The following is a 16,909-nucleotide window of genomic DNA, read 5'->3' on the forward strand; positions in this document are numbered from 1 at the left end:
ATAACACTGAAGATGCTTGACACCATCCAAAATAAAACAATTCATCTGCATTTTGTCAAAAGGTTCCACTATACACTGGAGGTGAAAGAAATAAATGTTTAAGGTGGTCAATGGATCGATGATGAAGTGGGCTGTTTTGGCCTCGATGGTGTTGCTTTTCTGGGACACTGTCAGGGCTGCACTCTTCCAGGAATGTGCACTCTGATTTGTGACTCTCTGACAGAATACAAGTTTTGAAGAGTGGGGATAAGTTATTTGGTGCAGGATTCCCAGCCTTTGCCTGTTATCGTAGTCACAGTATTTATACAGTTGCCCCGTTCACTCTATGATCAATGGCAACTGACAAGATGCTGACGAAGTGTCTAGTGTCAACTTTGAAAGCTATAAAAGTGCGCCTTCTGAAAAATAAGGGAAAATCTGGACCCAGATTCTTGCTGAATTAAACCATTTGCAATCTAGTGTTAATAGATTGCAACATAATGGAGTCAGGTACTTCATTAGAATATTTCCCTCACCACTTCTCTCTTGTATTATTAAAAGAGTATGTTCAGAAAGAGAAATAAGAATGATGCTACATCTTGATTTCAAACTCATGTTACACACATCATGTACAATTATAAGTTTTAAGCAAAGTAGCAGAAAAAGACATTTGCCCCAACACTGTTCCTAGTCAAAATAAGGCCCCATAAGTTCCAAATTAGACAGGCTAATCTATTATAGTCATTGGCGGTGTGATGTGTTTACAGCCAGGGGATATAACACTTACTTGGATTGGAGGAATAAGAATAATTTCACTTTAATATTACCTATGCTGATGCCCACATTACTCTTCTCGTAGCCTGGTGAAGGTAATGTGTTCTCTATGTAACCAAACTGGGGTGAAGACCACAAAACAAAAGTCAGTTCATCGTTGGCAGTATCCAGATCACTAGCACACAAATGGCCGACAGTGATAGCAGCTGACAACCCTTCATCAACAATAAAGGTTTCACCTAGAATGAGACAATCAGATGGATGTAAATTTAATTTGACATGAATGCAAAGAAATCATTATTATTCACTCCAGGAGAACAACTAATGAATCATCCTCTTAACAGATAAGGGGTCTTCATATAATGGCAAAATAAACAAAGCTGCAAAGAGCTAAACATAGTCAACAGTCAACACTAAAAACACTGAAAATCATTGCACAAAGGCATTTTATTAAATTCAGTTTCAAATAACATTAAAATTATTAAATAAGATGTTGTCACCGACTCATTGAATTTATACTTTTGAGAATGAACTATTCAGTTGTTTTCACACTTCACATTTGACACAAGTCTTTTTAATCCAAACCTTTTGAAATAAATGGCAAATATATATTAATAATTTGAAATGTTTCCTGTGCCTGTTCACTCATGTTCTGTGAGTTTTGAATTTGGGTCTCTATATTGCTTGGTGATTCCATAGTAAAATAGATTTATTTAAGTAGATAAAGTGGTTAAGGCAGTATGTGTGATACTTCCCTTTATTAGCTGAGACAGAGTTTAAAAGCAAGGAGGTGATGCTGGAACTGTTAAAAAAAATTGTTGGTTAGGCCACAGCAAGAATACTATGCACAGTTCTGGAATCTACATTATAAGAGGGCTACACAGGAAAGGCTGCAGAAGAGATTTACCAGGATATTACCAGGACTGGAGAGTTTCAGTTATGAAGAGAGATGGGTTATACTGGGGTTATCTTCCTTGGATTAGAGGAGACTGAAGTGGGAGAACATGATTGAGATGAATAAGACCATAAGGTGCAGAGACTGGATAGATGGGAAGAAACTCTTCCTTGTGCTGGAAGGATCAGCAAGCATAGATTTAAGATAAAGGATAGGAGGTTTAGATGGTATGGTAAAACATTTTTCACCTGATAAGGTGGATATCTGAAACTCTGCCTGTTTAGGGTGGTAGAGGTAGAGGTACAAAACCTCATAACATTTAAGAAGTATTTATATGTATATTTGCAAAGCCAAGGCATACAAGGTTGTAGGCTAAGTGCTGAAAAATAAGGTAAGAATAGTTAGATGGATGTTTTTGACAGGCTCAGACATGGAGGGCCTAAGGGCCCTTTTCCTGTAAAACCTCAATGATTCTATTTTATTTAGTTTTAAACGGATGGTCACATAGTTCTCTGCATCAAACTCTACTTGCCCACTCATTACTTTTAACATGTTATGCACTTTTCTGCAGTATTCCACTGTACTTAAAAACCAAAAGAGCTGCAGATACTGGAAATCAGAAACAAAAGAACATAAGAACATAAGAAATATGAGGAGTAGGCTATCTGGCCCCTCAAGCCTGGCCCACCATTTAATAAGATCATGGCTGATCTTTTTCATGGATTCAATTCTACTTACCCACCCACTCACCATAACGCTTAATTCCTTCACAGTTCAAAATATGTTTTTCTTAAAAATGTTCAATGAGGTGGTAGCCTCAATGTCTTCATTAGGCAGGGAATCCCGTTAGGAGAAGAAGAAGTTCCTTCTCAGCTCAGTCCTAAATCTGCTCCCCCTCATTTTGAGGCTATGTCCCCTATTTCTAGTTTCATTGCCAATGGAAACAATCTCCTTGGTTCTATCTTATCTATGCCCTTCATTATTGTACATGTTTCTATTAGATCTCCCCTCTCATAACAAAACAGTAATTGCTGGAACAGCTCAGCAAGTCTGTCAGCATCTGTGGAGAGAAATTAGCGTTAATGTTTTAGATCCAGTGCCCCTTCCTCAGAACTGGCAGTAGCGAGGAAAATGTTGTTTTTTATGCAAAATACAGTATAGGGTAGGGTGAAGTGGTAAGGAGTAAACAATAGGTCAAGGTAGAGCCCAAAGAGAGAGAAGGACAGTTGCACAGACAAAGGAGTGGATAACCATCAGGCTAGAAGGGTGAATAGCTATTAATGAGGACTGATAGTAGCTAACAAATAATAGTGTGTAGTCACAGACTAGGTGATAACAAGGCCTTTACATTTACACTGTTCATCAATGTAGCACTATTAGCAACTCCGATATGGAGTACTCTGTTCCTTCACCTGAGTCTAAAGGCTATCAGTACTGCTGTATTAACATGCAGTTTTGTGCAGATAGTATGGATCTGTCCAGGGAAAGACGTCTTTTTGTACGGCCCACACCCAGGTGTCAATCCAACACCTATAGTAAATGTCAGCTGCCTGTACAACAAGCATATGCACATGTATTCAATGAAATGATCGTGTCAGAAAGCGGAAAGGTCCAGTCCTCATTCCTGTCAAGAGGAGGCTACCCAGTTATGAGATCCTGATAACATTAGTTAGTGGCCTCAAAATTATTTTCTTTGGTCTCTGGACCTCTTAAGGTCAGCGTGTACATATGATTTCCAAATCTGGTCATCACATTGAGCAGCGTGCGTGGAATCTGAGAGAAGCTGCATAGCCACTTAGAGGAAACACTGGATATGAAATCGTTGTTTTCACAGAGACATTGCTGAGGAAGGGGCAGGTCTAGCAACTCAATATTCAAAGTTGTAGAACCTTCAGGCATGGGGACCTTTGTGTACATGTCCATAGATTCTTAAAGTCGGCATAGCAGGTGAATAAAGGTGATTCAGAGGCTACACGAGATACTTCTCTTTATTAGTTAAGGCAATAAATTAAAAACAAAAGAAGGTTGTAATGAAGCTGTGTAAGACAGTGGCCAGGCACAGCTGGAGAAATGTGAGCAGGTTTGGTCACCATATAATAGGAAGGATGTGATTGCACTCAAGAGAAGGTGCAGAGAGATTCGCCAGGATACGGCCTGAGCTGGAGTAATTCAGCTATGAAGAGAGACGAGAAGGATTTCTTTTCCTCTTAGTGGAGGGATCAATGACCTAGAGTGCATTTTTAACAGAAAAGGCAGGAGGCTTAGAGGGGATTAGAGGAAAGATTTTTTTTCCACCAGAGGTGATGGATATCTATCTTAAAGGGTAATGAAGACAGGAACCATCGCAACACTTAGGAAATATTTAGATAATCATTCAAAGCACCATAGCATGTCAGGTTATAGGCCAGGTGCTGGAAAATGGGACTAGAGTAGATGACCAGTACAAGAGGTGTTGAAGGGTTCCTTTACATGTTATAAAACTCCATGACTCTATGATAGGTCTCTACATGGGGGGTATAGGTGGAAATGGGCTGTCTGGGTAGTACATGCTAAAAGGCAACAGGGTGACTCTGGGGATGGGGTTAACTGGCAACCAGGCAGAACCCAGTCATGACAGTGTCCACCACGATATATGTTCCCTCTCATCACTTGCCATTAACTAGGCACTAACTGCAATTGGAAAATGGCTGGGACAACAGCCAGGTTGGGTGGAGTCAGTATCAGTTTAATGGATGGCACACACATCTGCTGGACTCCAGGACGTGGAAGGGACAAACACATGAATGATGGTTTTGCAGATTCCAGCTACATTTAGCTTGTAATTATTTCAGCATCCATGAGCATTGTAAAGTGAACATGCTTCAGGTTCAAATGCTGGGCAAAGATAATTTGCACCATGCTATTGGTCCTTACAAATTGAACATCAACAGAAGCTTGCAGCAATGACTTATAAGAAGTGAATGTTGGCTAAAACCAACCCATAGCTTATGAAACTTTTTAGGGTGCTGTGGGAGAAGGGGAATATTGCTTCATCTGTCATGTAAGTATAGATTCTACTAAATTCAATGGAAAGTTGAATGATTGATGTGGATCTGGGATGGGAAGGAGGTTTGGAGTTCAGAAGGTACTCTCTTTTCAAAGTAATGTGTTGGTCACTCAACTGGTGCTGCATTTCACCAAATTGGTGGACATCCAGGAACCAGGGGCACAATGGAGCAGACAATGGGGCTATTAGAAATGTGATTCTGCTTGGACTGGTCAGGAGGAGCCCTCCAGAATAGTCCGAAGAGAATGTGCAGCATAATGTTATGCTCTGCACAATTGGCAATGTGATAGGTGCTGGAGAACTGAAAGAACAAGAGTCTTTTTTTGGAAAAGGATGGTACTAGGGAGGTTAAAAATTCATAGAAACTGTCCATAATAGAGCTCAGCTGTGTCGGGTGTCACAAGCAAAAGAAGACCTGATTGATTCCCAGCTCCAGTAGATGGCAGGTACAGTTAGAGAATATTAAATAGCCATTAGTCATCATGCCGACATTTGGTTGCAATGTAGAGGGAACTGCAGCCTCTGTTCATTTTTTTCGTGTTCACTTTTACTGATTGTAAATAAAAACTCATGTCTGAAATGTCCAATTGCTCATCAATATGTGTTGCACCCTGGATGGACAATGACAAGATTGAAGTCTAAATTAGACATTCGGAACAGAGTAGTGGTGACATAGCAAGGGTGATTAGACAGGATGTAGCTGAGGACAGGTAAACTGGCTGGTGGCTAAAGAGCAAAGAGATTGAGAAAATAGGGTTGTACGTGCAAGGGAGGGTCAGCAATGCTAGCTATATGCCATAAGCAGTATAGCTTTGTGGCTGCTGCGCCTTTACATTGGTGGTGTGGGGTAACACCATCTTGCCCTGGTGCATAGCATCCTTTAAAAGAAGGCATTGTCACCAAGGATACTAGTCTTTCGGCTGATATCTGCTGAAATGTAATTTGTTCTGTAAACGACGCATGTCAGGTTGGGACTAGAACATGGTGAGAGGACACCAAAGGTAGGTAGTAAATGATAGGCAGCATTTGATAAGGTGTGGCAAGAGAATACATTGGGCCTCATGACTAGGAATCCTCTTCTTTCAAAACTTTATGAAACTGACAATTAGCCAAAAGAAAAAGTTTGGTTCTTGGTCTTCTCTCTGTATTTCACTCTACAATAAATTAAAGTATTTATGCTCACCTGTGTCTGAACTAGCAGCAGTTTGGCCCTATTGCAATTCATGTCATCATATGCCTTCCGCTCATTGTAGTTTTGGAACATATAGAATTAGAACAAAAGTTGCCTATTCAGCTCCTTGGGTTTCTCCACCCATGAACAAAACTATGGCTGATCTGTTTACGTTTGGATTCCACATTCCCCTCTACCTTTGATTATCCTTGTTTCCCCAGCCCAAACGTCATCTATCTATAAAAACCAAAAGAACTGCAGATGCTAGAAGTCAAAAACAAAAACTGAAGTTTCTCGAAAAGCTCAGTAGGTCTGGCAGCATCTGTGAAGAGAAATCAGAGTTAAAATTTCAGGTCCAGTGACCTTTTCTCAGAACTGGGAGAATTTATCCATCACCACCTTAAAAGTAGACAATTCAATCTCTAACCAAATGGAATGTTCTCTGGAATTACTCTGAAAAATAAACAATTAACATAAATATTCAATCTTCCTCTCATTCCTGTTCCAAACCATCATGCTACCTTCTTGACAATATCATTCCCACTTCACCACATCTTTCTAACAGCACTGGAAACATCAACTCTGCAGTATTCATGCTAATGTTGGTCAACATAAAAATCAATGTTTGCTTGACTTTCTTACCAATGATAATGGTCGGTGGCTGATTGTTGATTGGCATTATAGTAATGTTAAGATCGTACACAGGGAGAGAGTTGTGTATTGACAACAAAGGAGAAAATGGTTCCTCAGAACAGCAGCCTTCCACTGTACCTCCATCCCAATCCGAGATGACAAAAGTAATGGTGTCAAAACAGGGTGTTAATCCTACCTCACCACCTGAGGAGAGGAAAAATTCAAGTAGCAAAAGGGTTATTTTTCAAATGAAATAATTTATCAGGATTATATTTTTAGTCTGTAGCCTTACCTTGACAATCGCACTTCAAATCATAAACGGACTGCTCTGAATATCCTAATCTTTTTATCTTCTCCCTTTTGCCTTTCCAAAAGAAATTCACACTTGCTGGGATAGAGCTCTGGGGAAACAATATACTAAGAGGCATTGGCAACCTATTTCCCCTTCCTGATGTTGTGAAAGGGCTTTAGGACCCTGAGGCAACCTTGCAATCATGTCACAAAGCTTCTCCTCACTGGGCATAAGTAGAACATTGTGGCAGAAAGTTATGAAAGAACAGTATAGAGAGCTAGGCAGAAGCCTGAGGTCTCATCATGTGAATATTAGCAATATGCATGGAAAAGCAGATGGTAATCCAACAATACTTAACAATAGAAATTATGAAACTGCCTTTCAAGAATGTAATGGTAAGATTAGAGCCTAGTGTTTCTGAACATAATGTATTGTAGCACTTAGACATAATATGCACAAAACAGTGTTGCAAAGAAGCCCTTTACTGAATATTGTTCTTGATCTTGTCTTTTCCGCGACCAATCTCTCCTGAACCCTAATTCATAGATGTCAGCATAAAAAAGATCACATGACAAAAGGGAAGGCATCACCCATGCTGTGATGATGCTGCTTCTTTAACAAGGTTATATTGTCCTTGGTTTATTTTCAAGAGGGGTTGTAAAAGGCAGACGTTCTGATTTATCTGGAATTTGAGGACTTTGCTAATAGCTAACAGATACTGCCCAAGGCAACAATCAAGGAAAAGATTTTTAGGTTTTTTTTCAAAAACAGTTATACAATGAAAGGGGTGTGACCAGTTCTCCCAGTTGGGGGAATTTTCTAATTTGCCCCCAATTAAAACTAAACCAGAGGAGCAGATCCAGTAAGAAGAGGTTCCATGCTTCATCAAATGATCCCTTGCTGATCCTCTTTCTCTAACATCTCTCCTATAAAGACCTGTGTTTGAAATTATCTTATTTTCTTTTGTTTGTGTTTCATTCAGTGGTGTGTAAATAAAGTCTTTTTTTACTTGAAGCCAAGTGGTTTGACCAGATGCATCACACTGGGATATCTGCCTAAAACAATTAGAAAAAAATAAGGCCTGGGCTACCTTCTTAAAATGTTTTGAGGGGTCTGGCTTGGTTCATAACAGATTGGGGGCTCTTTGTGGGATTTATTCTATAATTCCACTTTGGGGTTAGGGTTATTCAACTCAACGGCAGCGAGTGGTATAGATGTTAGTATATTTTGTTCTGGGTGGCGAATTCTGTTGGTTTAAGCATTGCTTGGTGTAGTAATGGGTCTTTAAGTCACTAAGAGTTTTCTCGGGGTGGAAGAGGTGACTCTTGGGGCTTTACAAAAAGTGAACAGGCAAAACCGCTGGAATTGGCAGTCAAGCTGGAGTTGGAGTTGCCTCTTTCTATGAGGAAGGGAAAGACAATTATAACAATAGCTGAGCATTTAAATTTGCTGGAAATACAAGCTGAAACTTTGGATGTTTTGGAGATGGCTAAACTTCAATTGAAAATGAAGCAGCTTGACTAAGAGACAAAAGAAAAAGAGAAAAAGAAATAAAATTGTTTGAGTTAAAAGCAGAGCAAATACAAACAGCCAGAGTGTGAAGAAATGGAAAGAGAGAGAGAGAAGAGAGAAAGAGAGAGAATAAAGAAAATTTGAACTTCATAAATTGGCACTTGGACAGAAAGATCAATGTAAAAGAATAGTGATGAAGGCAGAAGGTAAGCTCAGTGAGGAAGAGATTGAGGGTGAGCAAATCAATCATAGCCAAAGGCCTGGTGGAAATCTGTTTAAATAAATCCAAGCATTGCCTGAATTTGATGAGAAAGATGTAGAAGACTTTTTCATCACATTTGAGAAGGTGGTTAAACAAAAAGTGGACAGTGACCACATAGGCTTTGCTGATCCAAACACAACTTTTAGGTAGAGCTCGTGAGGTATTTGCATCACTATCAGAGGAGGTATCTGGGCACATGAGGAGGTTAAAAAAAAGCCATTTTAAGTGCATATGACATTGTGCCAAAAGCCTACAGACAGCGTTTCAGGAATCTAAGGAGAGACCCTGGACAAACCTATATTCAGTTTGAAAGAATCAAACAACATAATTTTGATAGGTAGATAAGGGTATTAAAATTAGAACAAACTGCTTAGAGCAATGATTATTTTGGATGAGTTCAAAAATTCACTTCCTGGATTAGTGAGAACTCACATGGAAGAGCAGAGAATTAAAACGGCAAAGTTAGCAGCTGAAATGGCTGATGATTATGAGTTGGTTCATAAATCAAAGTTGGCTTCCAATATCAATTTCAATCCACAAGGGATAGAAATTAGGGAAAAGAGAAGTCTCACGTGGTAAGGGAAAAGTAGATCTCGGTGGAGATAAAAAAGAAAATTTACCACAGGGCAAAAACGAAACTCATGAAAGGGAAAAATAGTTAAAAAGCTCCGGTGTTTTTACTGCAATTATGAAGGCCACATGAAATCACAATGTTTGTGGGTTAGGAAAAGTATTGGGAAGACAGATGAAGGAAAACTGGTTAAGCCAGTGAATTTTGTTGAAGTGGTAACGGAAAGCACAATGAAGGCTAAAACACTGCACCAGCATGTATAAATTGGTTGGAGGTTGGTAAAGGAGGAAAGTTGGTAAAATTGGTAAAGGGCTTTTGCCCGAAACGTTGATTTTCCTGCTCCTCGGACCTGCTGTGCTTTCCCAGCACCACTCTAATCTAGACTAAGAGATACAGGATCATGTCAATCTTTGATGTTGAAAGATGAGGAGAAATGTACCTCCAAAAGACTATTGCCTGCAAAAGTGCTAGTAAGTGGAGTTCACAATGAGACATGAAGTGCTCAATTATGTATAGTGAGGTTAGAGTATCCAGTGAAAGATGGAAAGATGGAAAAGTGCCGATAGGAGTACTGGAAAAGCTCTCAGTTTGAGGAATACAATTTGTCCTTTCAAATTAAATAGTTGGTTCACAGGTAGGAGTGCTGCCCACCGTGGTTGAAAAGATGGTGGAAAATTAGGCAACTGAACTATTACAGGAAGCATATCCTGGAATTTTTCCTGACTGTGTGGTAACAAGGTCACAAAGTCACCAGTTGAAACAGGAGAGATCAAGGAGTACAGATAAGAAAGTTGAAGCGGACAAATCAGAGACACTGTTTGATCAGATGCTTGAGACAATGCAGGAGCAGATGGAGGACAAAGCTGATATCTTTAGCTCAGAGAAATTAACTGAGTTACAGCAGAAAGATGAAAATTTGAAGCAATTGTATAAAAAGGCATACATGGAAGAAGAATCTGAATGTATCCCTAAGTGCTACTATCTTAAAAATCATGTCTTAATGAAGAAATAGAGATGATTATATATTCAGGCAGATGCGCAATGCACAGAAGTTCATCAAGTTGTATTGCCAGTAAGTTATAGAAAAGAGGTGTTGTGGGTGGATGAACTACCAAAAGAAGGTCATTTAGAGATAAGAAAAACTCCAGCTAAAATACATAAACATTTTTACTGGCCTGGACTGCACAAGGATGTAGATGAGCTTTGGCAGACATGTCACACATGTCAGGTAACTGGGAAACCACAGGCAGAATAAAACCCGTTCCTCAATGCAGGCATTTGAGGAATCTTTTACAAGAGTCTTAATTGATTGTGTAAGATCCCTACCTAAAACAAAAAGTAGGAATCAGTATTTGTTAACAATAATGGATGTGTCCACTAGATTTCCAGAGGATATTCCATTATGCAATATCACAGCTAAAAGGAAGGCAGATGAATCAAATTTTTCATTCGATCCAGATTACCCACAGAGATCCAGTCAGATCACGGGTCAAATTTTACATCAAAATTATTCAAGGAAGTTATAGACAGCTTAGGAATAAAACAATTCTACATTGAAGACCATGTTAAGGGCTTATAGTCAAGACTATTGGGATAAAGGAATTCCATTTGTCTTTTTGCAATCAGAGATGCACTAAATGAATCCACCAAATTCAGTCCACTTGAATTAGTTTTTGGCCATTAAATGAGTAAACCACTAAAGTTAATTAAGGAGAAACTGGTAAGTCAGAATTCAGAGACCACATATTTGGACTGAGTGTCAGATTTTAGGGAAAGAGTAAATAGAGTGGAGTTGGCAAGACAGCATTTGAAAATATCACATCATACAATGAAACAGAAGCAGACAAGAAATCAAAAACCCAAAATTTTACTTTCAGTGTTAAAGTGTAAGGGTTACTTCCAGTGATAGGGGAACCTTTAAAAGTAAGGTTTAGTCAACCTTATCAAGTCAAAAGAAGATCGAGTGAGGTAAACTATTTGATAAGGACTTTACATAGAAGTGTGTGTCATGTGAACGTACTCAGAATGTATTTTGACAAGGAAGGAAAGCAAAAGGTGATGGAGTTACTGGTTACAATGCAGAGTGAAAAATGAAGTTCAGAGGATTCTGAATTGGATATTACTTAAATTAACTTGGACAATGAGGAAGGTGTCAAAAATTGGGATAAATTATTGAGTTACCTTCCAGAGGAAAATTGAAATGACCTGAAAGAGTTATTGCTATGGCCAGGGGAGATATGTGGAAATAAGGTGGGTAGTACTAACCTAATTATGCATGATATTGGAAATGCTGTTCCAATTAAGCAAGACAGGCATAACCCTCTAAAATTGGTACAGGTTCAAAAGGAGATTAAATACATGCTCCAAGATAAAATAATTGAAGTGAGTTTCAGTGACTGGGTGCTCACCAATAGTAATTGTGCAAAACCAGATGGTACCTAACAGTTATGGGTCATCTCAAAATCAATGCAGTTACAAAATCTTATTCATATCCGAAAGCACATTTGGAACACAGTTTGAAAAGGTGAGACAAGCTACTTATATTTCTAAATTGGACTTACTCAAAGGATACTGGCAAGTACATTTGTCCGAAAGAGTGAAGAAAATTTTGGCTTTTGTACCGCAAAATGGACTGTATCAATACCATTTGGTCTGAAAAATGCGTCAATCACATTTCAAAGACTAGCCAATAACGTCATTGCCGGATTACCCAATTGTGTAGTTTATATTGATAGCCTCGTGATTTTTAGTCACACATGGGATGAACTTTTGCAACATTTATCAGAATAGTTCAATCAAGTTCAGCAGGCAGGCTTGATGATAAGAATCGAGAGTGTCGTCCTGGAAAAGCACAGCAGTTTAGGCAGCATCAGAGGTGCAGGAGAATTGATGTTTCAGGCAAATGCCCTGCATCAGGAATGAGGCTGTGAGCCGAAGGGGTGGTAAGATAAATGGGAGGGGGGTTGGGGGGTGCGGCTAGGTGGAAGGTAGCTGAGAGTGCAATAAGTAAATGGAAGTGCTGTTCAAAGATAATCTCCAGGACACCCATACCAACTAATTTCACCACCCAGTGGCAGAACATTTCAACTCCCCCTCCCACTCTGCCAAGGACATACATGTCCTAGGCCTCCTTCTTTGCAACTCCCTAACCACCTGGGACCTGGAGGAAAAACGCCTAATTTTCTGCCTCAGGAACCTCCAAACCTACGGCATCAATGTGGATTTCACCAGTTTCCTCATTCCCCCTACCTTATCCCAGATCCAACCTCCCAACTCGGCACTGCCCTTATGACCTGTCCTACTTGACCATCTTCCACCCACCTCTCCGAACTATCGCTATTGTCCCTACCTTCATCTACTTATCGCATTCTAAACCACCTTCACCCTAGCCCCACCCTCCCCTTCCATTCATCTCACCACCCCCTCAGCTCACAGCCTCATTCCTGACGTAGGGCCTTTGCCCAAAACATCGATTCTCCTGCTCCTCAGATGCTGCCTGACTTGCTGTGCTCTTCCAGCATCACACTTTTGACTTAAATCTCCAGTATCTGCTGTCCTCACTTTTACTTGGCTTGATAATAAACCTGGTTAGAGACAACAAAATTGCAGATGCTGGAATCTACCTTGATGATAAGCCTGGCTAAGAGTGAATTTGTCAAAGTCCAAGTCATCTTCCTGAGCCATGTTATTGGACACGAACAAGTGGTCCCACTTGTTATTGGGTGTTTGCCATGCTTTTGACAAAAAGATCTGTATTACGATTCCTGGGATTGAGTGGGTTTTATCAGAAATTTGTACCAAATTTTAGCAGTGTGGCTGCTCCACTCACTGAGTTACTAAAGGAATACCAGAAGTTTCAGTGGATAGCGGACTCTCAAAAGGCATTAGACAGCATGAAAGCTGTGTTACCTGCTGCCCCAGTATTAGCCACGCCTCATTATGCAATGCCATTCAAGTTGGCTATCAATGCAAGTGATGTGGGTGTCAGTGCTATCTTTTACAAGAAGACAAGAAAAAGGTAGAAAGGCCTATCAGTATTACTTCAGAAAATTGAACATTCATCAGCAGAAATATTGGATAATGGAGAAGGAGTCTTTGAGCTTGGTGTTGGCGTAACAACATTTCCATGTTTATGTTACTAGTCATGTATTTGAGACAATCATATACACCGATCATAACCCATTGAAGTTTTTGGGGAAATTTAAGGAAAAAAATTCCAGATTATTTATATGGAGCATATTATTATAGCCATTCAATTATACATTGTACATGTGGCAGGAGAGGAAAACGTGATCACCAACACATTGTTGAGTCTTGGATGAGAAATGTTCAGTGGCGGGGATGAGCGGACTGAAATAGAATGCAGTAATGTGTGTTTACATGGTTATAGTCAATGTAACGTACATGTGTTGTAGTATACTAACAGTGTAAGATTACAGGGTTTTGAAATGAAGCCATCTTTGGGTATTGATGATTCTTTTTCTCGAAAGCGAGCTCTGATGATGCTGCTCCTTCAACAAGATTATGTTGTTATTGGGTTTTTTTCAAGAGGGGTTGAAAAAGGCAGATGTTGCAATTTTTCTGGGATTTGAGGTCTTTGCTAATGGCTAATAGATACCGCCAAGGCAACAATCAAGGAAAAGACTATTAGGTTTTATTTTTAAAACAGTTATAGAATGAAAGGGGGTTGGCCAGTTCTCCCAGTTCAGGTATCTTTTTAGTTTGGTTTAGGTTTAGCTGGGGACAGAGGAGCAGCGAGAGTGAAAAGAGGTTCCATGCTGATTCCAAATGATTCCTGGCTGATCCTCTCTCTCTAACCTAGATTTGAATTTACCTTTGTTGCTCAGGGGGTGTGTTTATGGGGATTTTGCAGGAAATTGGAATAGCATCACTAAGTTGCAATAGAGTCAGTCGGTTTTCAAATCACTGTTTTCTTTTGTTTGTGTTTCATTTGGTGGTGTGTAAACAAATTGTTTTTTTACTTGAAGCCAAGTGGTTTGACCAGATACATCACTCCTGGGATATCCACTTTACCCCTGCCTAAAACAAATAGAAAATTTAGGGTGTGGGGCTAGCTTCTTAAAATGTTTTGAAGGGGTCTACCCTGGTCTATAACAACTGTAGAGTAGGGGAATGGGTCTGGGTGGGTTACTCTTCGGAGGATCTGTAGGGACTTGTTGGGCTAAATGGCCTGTTTCCGAACTGTAGGGAATCCAATCTAAACTCCTGTTCCTGGCCAACTCTTCCTGCAAGGGTAGTAATTTGGAGTTGAAAGCGTGGGTGATTTTAATCAGCAAATAAAGAGTTGCTAAGTCTCATTCAAGTATTCTCACCTGTCCCTGCTAGAGACTGGTTAACCCAATAGAATGCGGAACTGCTGGAACATTTTGGTCAATTTTTACTTTGCCATTTCCTCATTCAGCATTGTTTTGTCATCGGCCAAAGATAGACAGTTAACTACAACAGAAGCTACAGAATGTTGTGATAAAGGACTTGGAGGGAAGATAGCAAGAAACAGCAAACAGAAGTTCAATATTTCAGCAAATGAAGGAACATTGAACAAATGGTTGTTCAAACCTTTTCTACTTAAAGTGGTTGATTTCAGGATGTCAATAATTTCCATTTTTAGCTGTATTACTGTCTATTTCCAGACAGTAACAATGCTACTCCAACAGAATTCTCAACTTATCAACAGAAGTGCATTAGTAAAACTCCCCGATTCAATAGAAATTTGCTTGTGCAGTTCTTAAAAAAAACAAAAACCCACAATATCCACCTTAGGATGGCAGTTAAAGCAGTTTCAATAACCCACGATGCAGTGTATTACATTTATTTGATTCATTTACCTAGTTTCCCCAACCACAGCCCCTTTACTTGTCAGTGATTATCCAACTTCTTATAGCTATCTTAAGACATTGATTAAAATTGAATGTTGCCTGCTCCTCAAGTGGTGGATTTGCAAATACAGAGGAACCTCTATTATCTGGCATTCGATTATCTGAATATCGGATTATCCGGCAAGATCACAAGGTCCCGATGCTTGGCTAAACTATGTTATCCGGTATTCAGTTATCCGGAATTTGATTAACCGAATGAAATACTCCCCACCCGTGTCTTCCGAATAATTGAGGCTCCTCTGCACTAGACTGAACCAAACATCAAAAGCAGGCAAACATAAACCACTAGTTGTTTCAGAAGTTAGAACTTGAGGGCTACGTGTAGATCAGCAAGAGCATGTTCATCCATCCGATTTGATCATCATAATCTGCACCTCGCCTCAATTTTGATTTAATTCATGTCCTTTAAAAGCTTTACTTAACAAAAAGTATCATCACCTCCATTTCAAAACCTCATAGCTTTATAGGGGGAGAACTCCAGATTTAGATTAGATTACTTACAGTGTGGAAACAGGCCCTTCGGCCCAACAAATCCGCACCAACCCTCCGAAGAGCAACCCACCCAGACCCCTCCATTTACCCCTTCACCTAACACTATGGGCAAATTAGCATAGCCAATTCACCTAACCTGCACATTTTTGGACTGTGGGAGGAAACCTGAGCACCCGGAGAAAACCCACGCAGACCAGACACAGGGAGAATGTGCAAATTCCACACAGACAGTTGCCTGAGGCGGGAATTGAACCCGGGTCTCTGGCGCTGTGAGGCAGCAATGCTAACCACTATGCCACCATGCCGCCCAACTCTTTGTGATTTCTGCAACTTTTTGTGAAACAGTTTCCTGATTTCATTCATGAATAGCCTGCCTCTAATTTCAAGAAAACTTTCCTTTATTGTGGATGTTCTCACCCAGAGGAAATACTTTCCTCCTTCTTACACAAAAAAAGTCTTTTTAATGTTTTAAACATCTTGATCATATTACCTGTCTCTATAAGCAACCTCTTATACTCAAGGGACCATGCACCAATTTGATTTTAATTTAACTCTGTAAATCCTGCCAAAGGCATTTCAAGGGAGGAGACACTTGATAATCACACTGTTGTAGTGAGATGTGGAATTTAATAAAAAGATGTACATACCTTTAAGTACTGCTGGTACTGAAGTGTGGAGATACTGTAGCCAATTGGTGCATAGCAAGGTCCCAAAGACAAGATAATAATCAAATAGATCAGATAGAGTCTCTGGGTGATTTTGATTGAGGAATGACTATTAGGTAAGTCAGATTTCTAACATCATCAGTATTTTGTCCTTATATTGGCTCAGGCTTGACATGGACATTTAGCCAGTTTGTTAGCCAGTACGCTTAGCTTGGTTCAAAGCAGCAACCAGGAGGCAGGGAGGAATACAGTAACTGGTAAGCCTATAAATCAAGCACAGTATGGATTCAGGCGAAAGTGAGGACTGCAGATGCTGGAGATCAGAGTCAAGATTAGAGTGATGCTGGAAAAGCACAGCAGGTCAGGCAGCATCCAAAGTGCAGGACAATTGACATTTTGGGCAAACCCTTCCTGATGAAGGACTTTTGCCCGAAATGTCGATTTTCCTGTTCTCGGATGCTGCCTGATCTGCTGTGCTTTTCCAACAGCACTCTAATCTTGACACTGTGGATTCAGGCCTAGTCTTTACAGGACAAGGGGTAGGTGAGCAGGGGCACAGTAACTGGTAAGCTGTTCCTCTGTCGCAGGAACACCGTGGGAATCTTCAGTGCAGCTCCTGTTGACAGCATAACTTCAAAAGGTGAGAAAGGCTCTGAATTGAATCATAGAGTCCCTACGGTGTGGAAGCAGGCCATGTGGCACATCGACACTACACTGATC

The 16,909-nt window shown here is 40.0% G+C and overlaps 1 protein-coding gene across 2 annotated transcripts in view; it reads right to left on the reverse strand.

Moving 5' to 3' along the window:
* Positions 1-16,909, reverse strand: part of frem1a (Fras1 related extracellular matrix 1a) — a 410,320-nt gene that overhangs the window by 149,742 nt on the left and 243,669 nt on the right. For both annotated transcript variants that reach the window (XM_087996893.1, XM_043714338.2), the window contains exons 17-18: positions 6,508-6,702; positions 807-992 (exon numbers count right to left, since the gene is read on the reverse strand). In XM_087996893.1, coding sequence (XP_087853019.1) covers positions 807-992; positions 6,508-6,702 — 381 coding nt within the window. The remainder of the gene's footprint in view (positions 1-806; positions 993-6,507; positions 6,703-16,909) is intronic.

The sequence above is a fragment of the Chiloscyllium plagiosum genome, unplaced genomic scaffold (assembly GCF_037043375.1).
Source record: "Chiloscyllium plagiosum isolate Xiang-an unplaced genomic scaffold, Cpla_swu_hap1 HiC_scaffold_2, whole genome shotgun sequence".
Lineage (NCBI taxonomy): Eukaryota > Metazoa > Chordata > Chondrichthyes > Orectolobiformes > Hemiscylliidae > Chiloscyllium > Chiloscyllium plagiosum.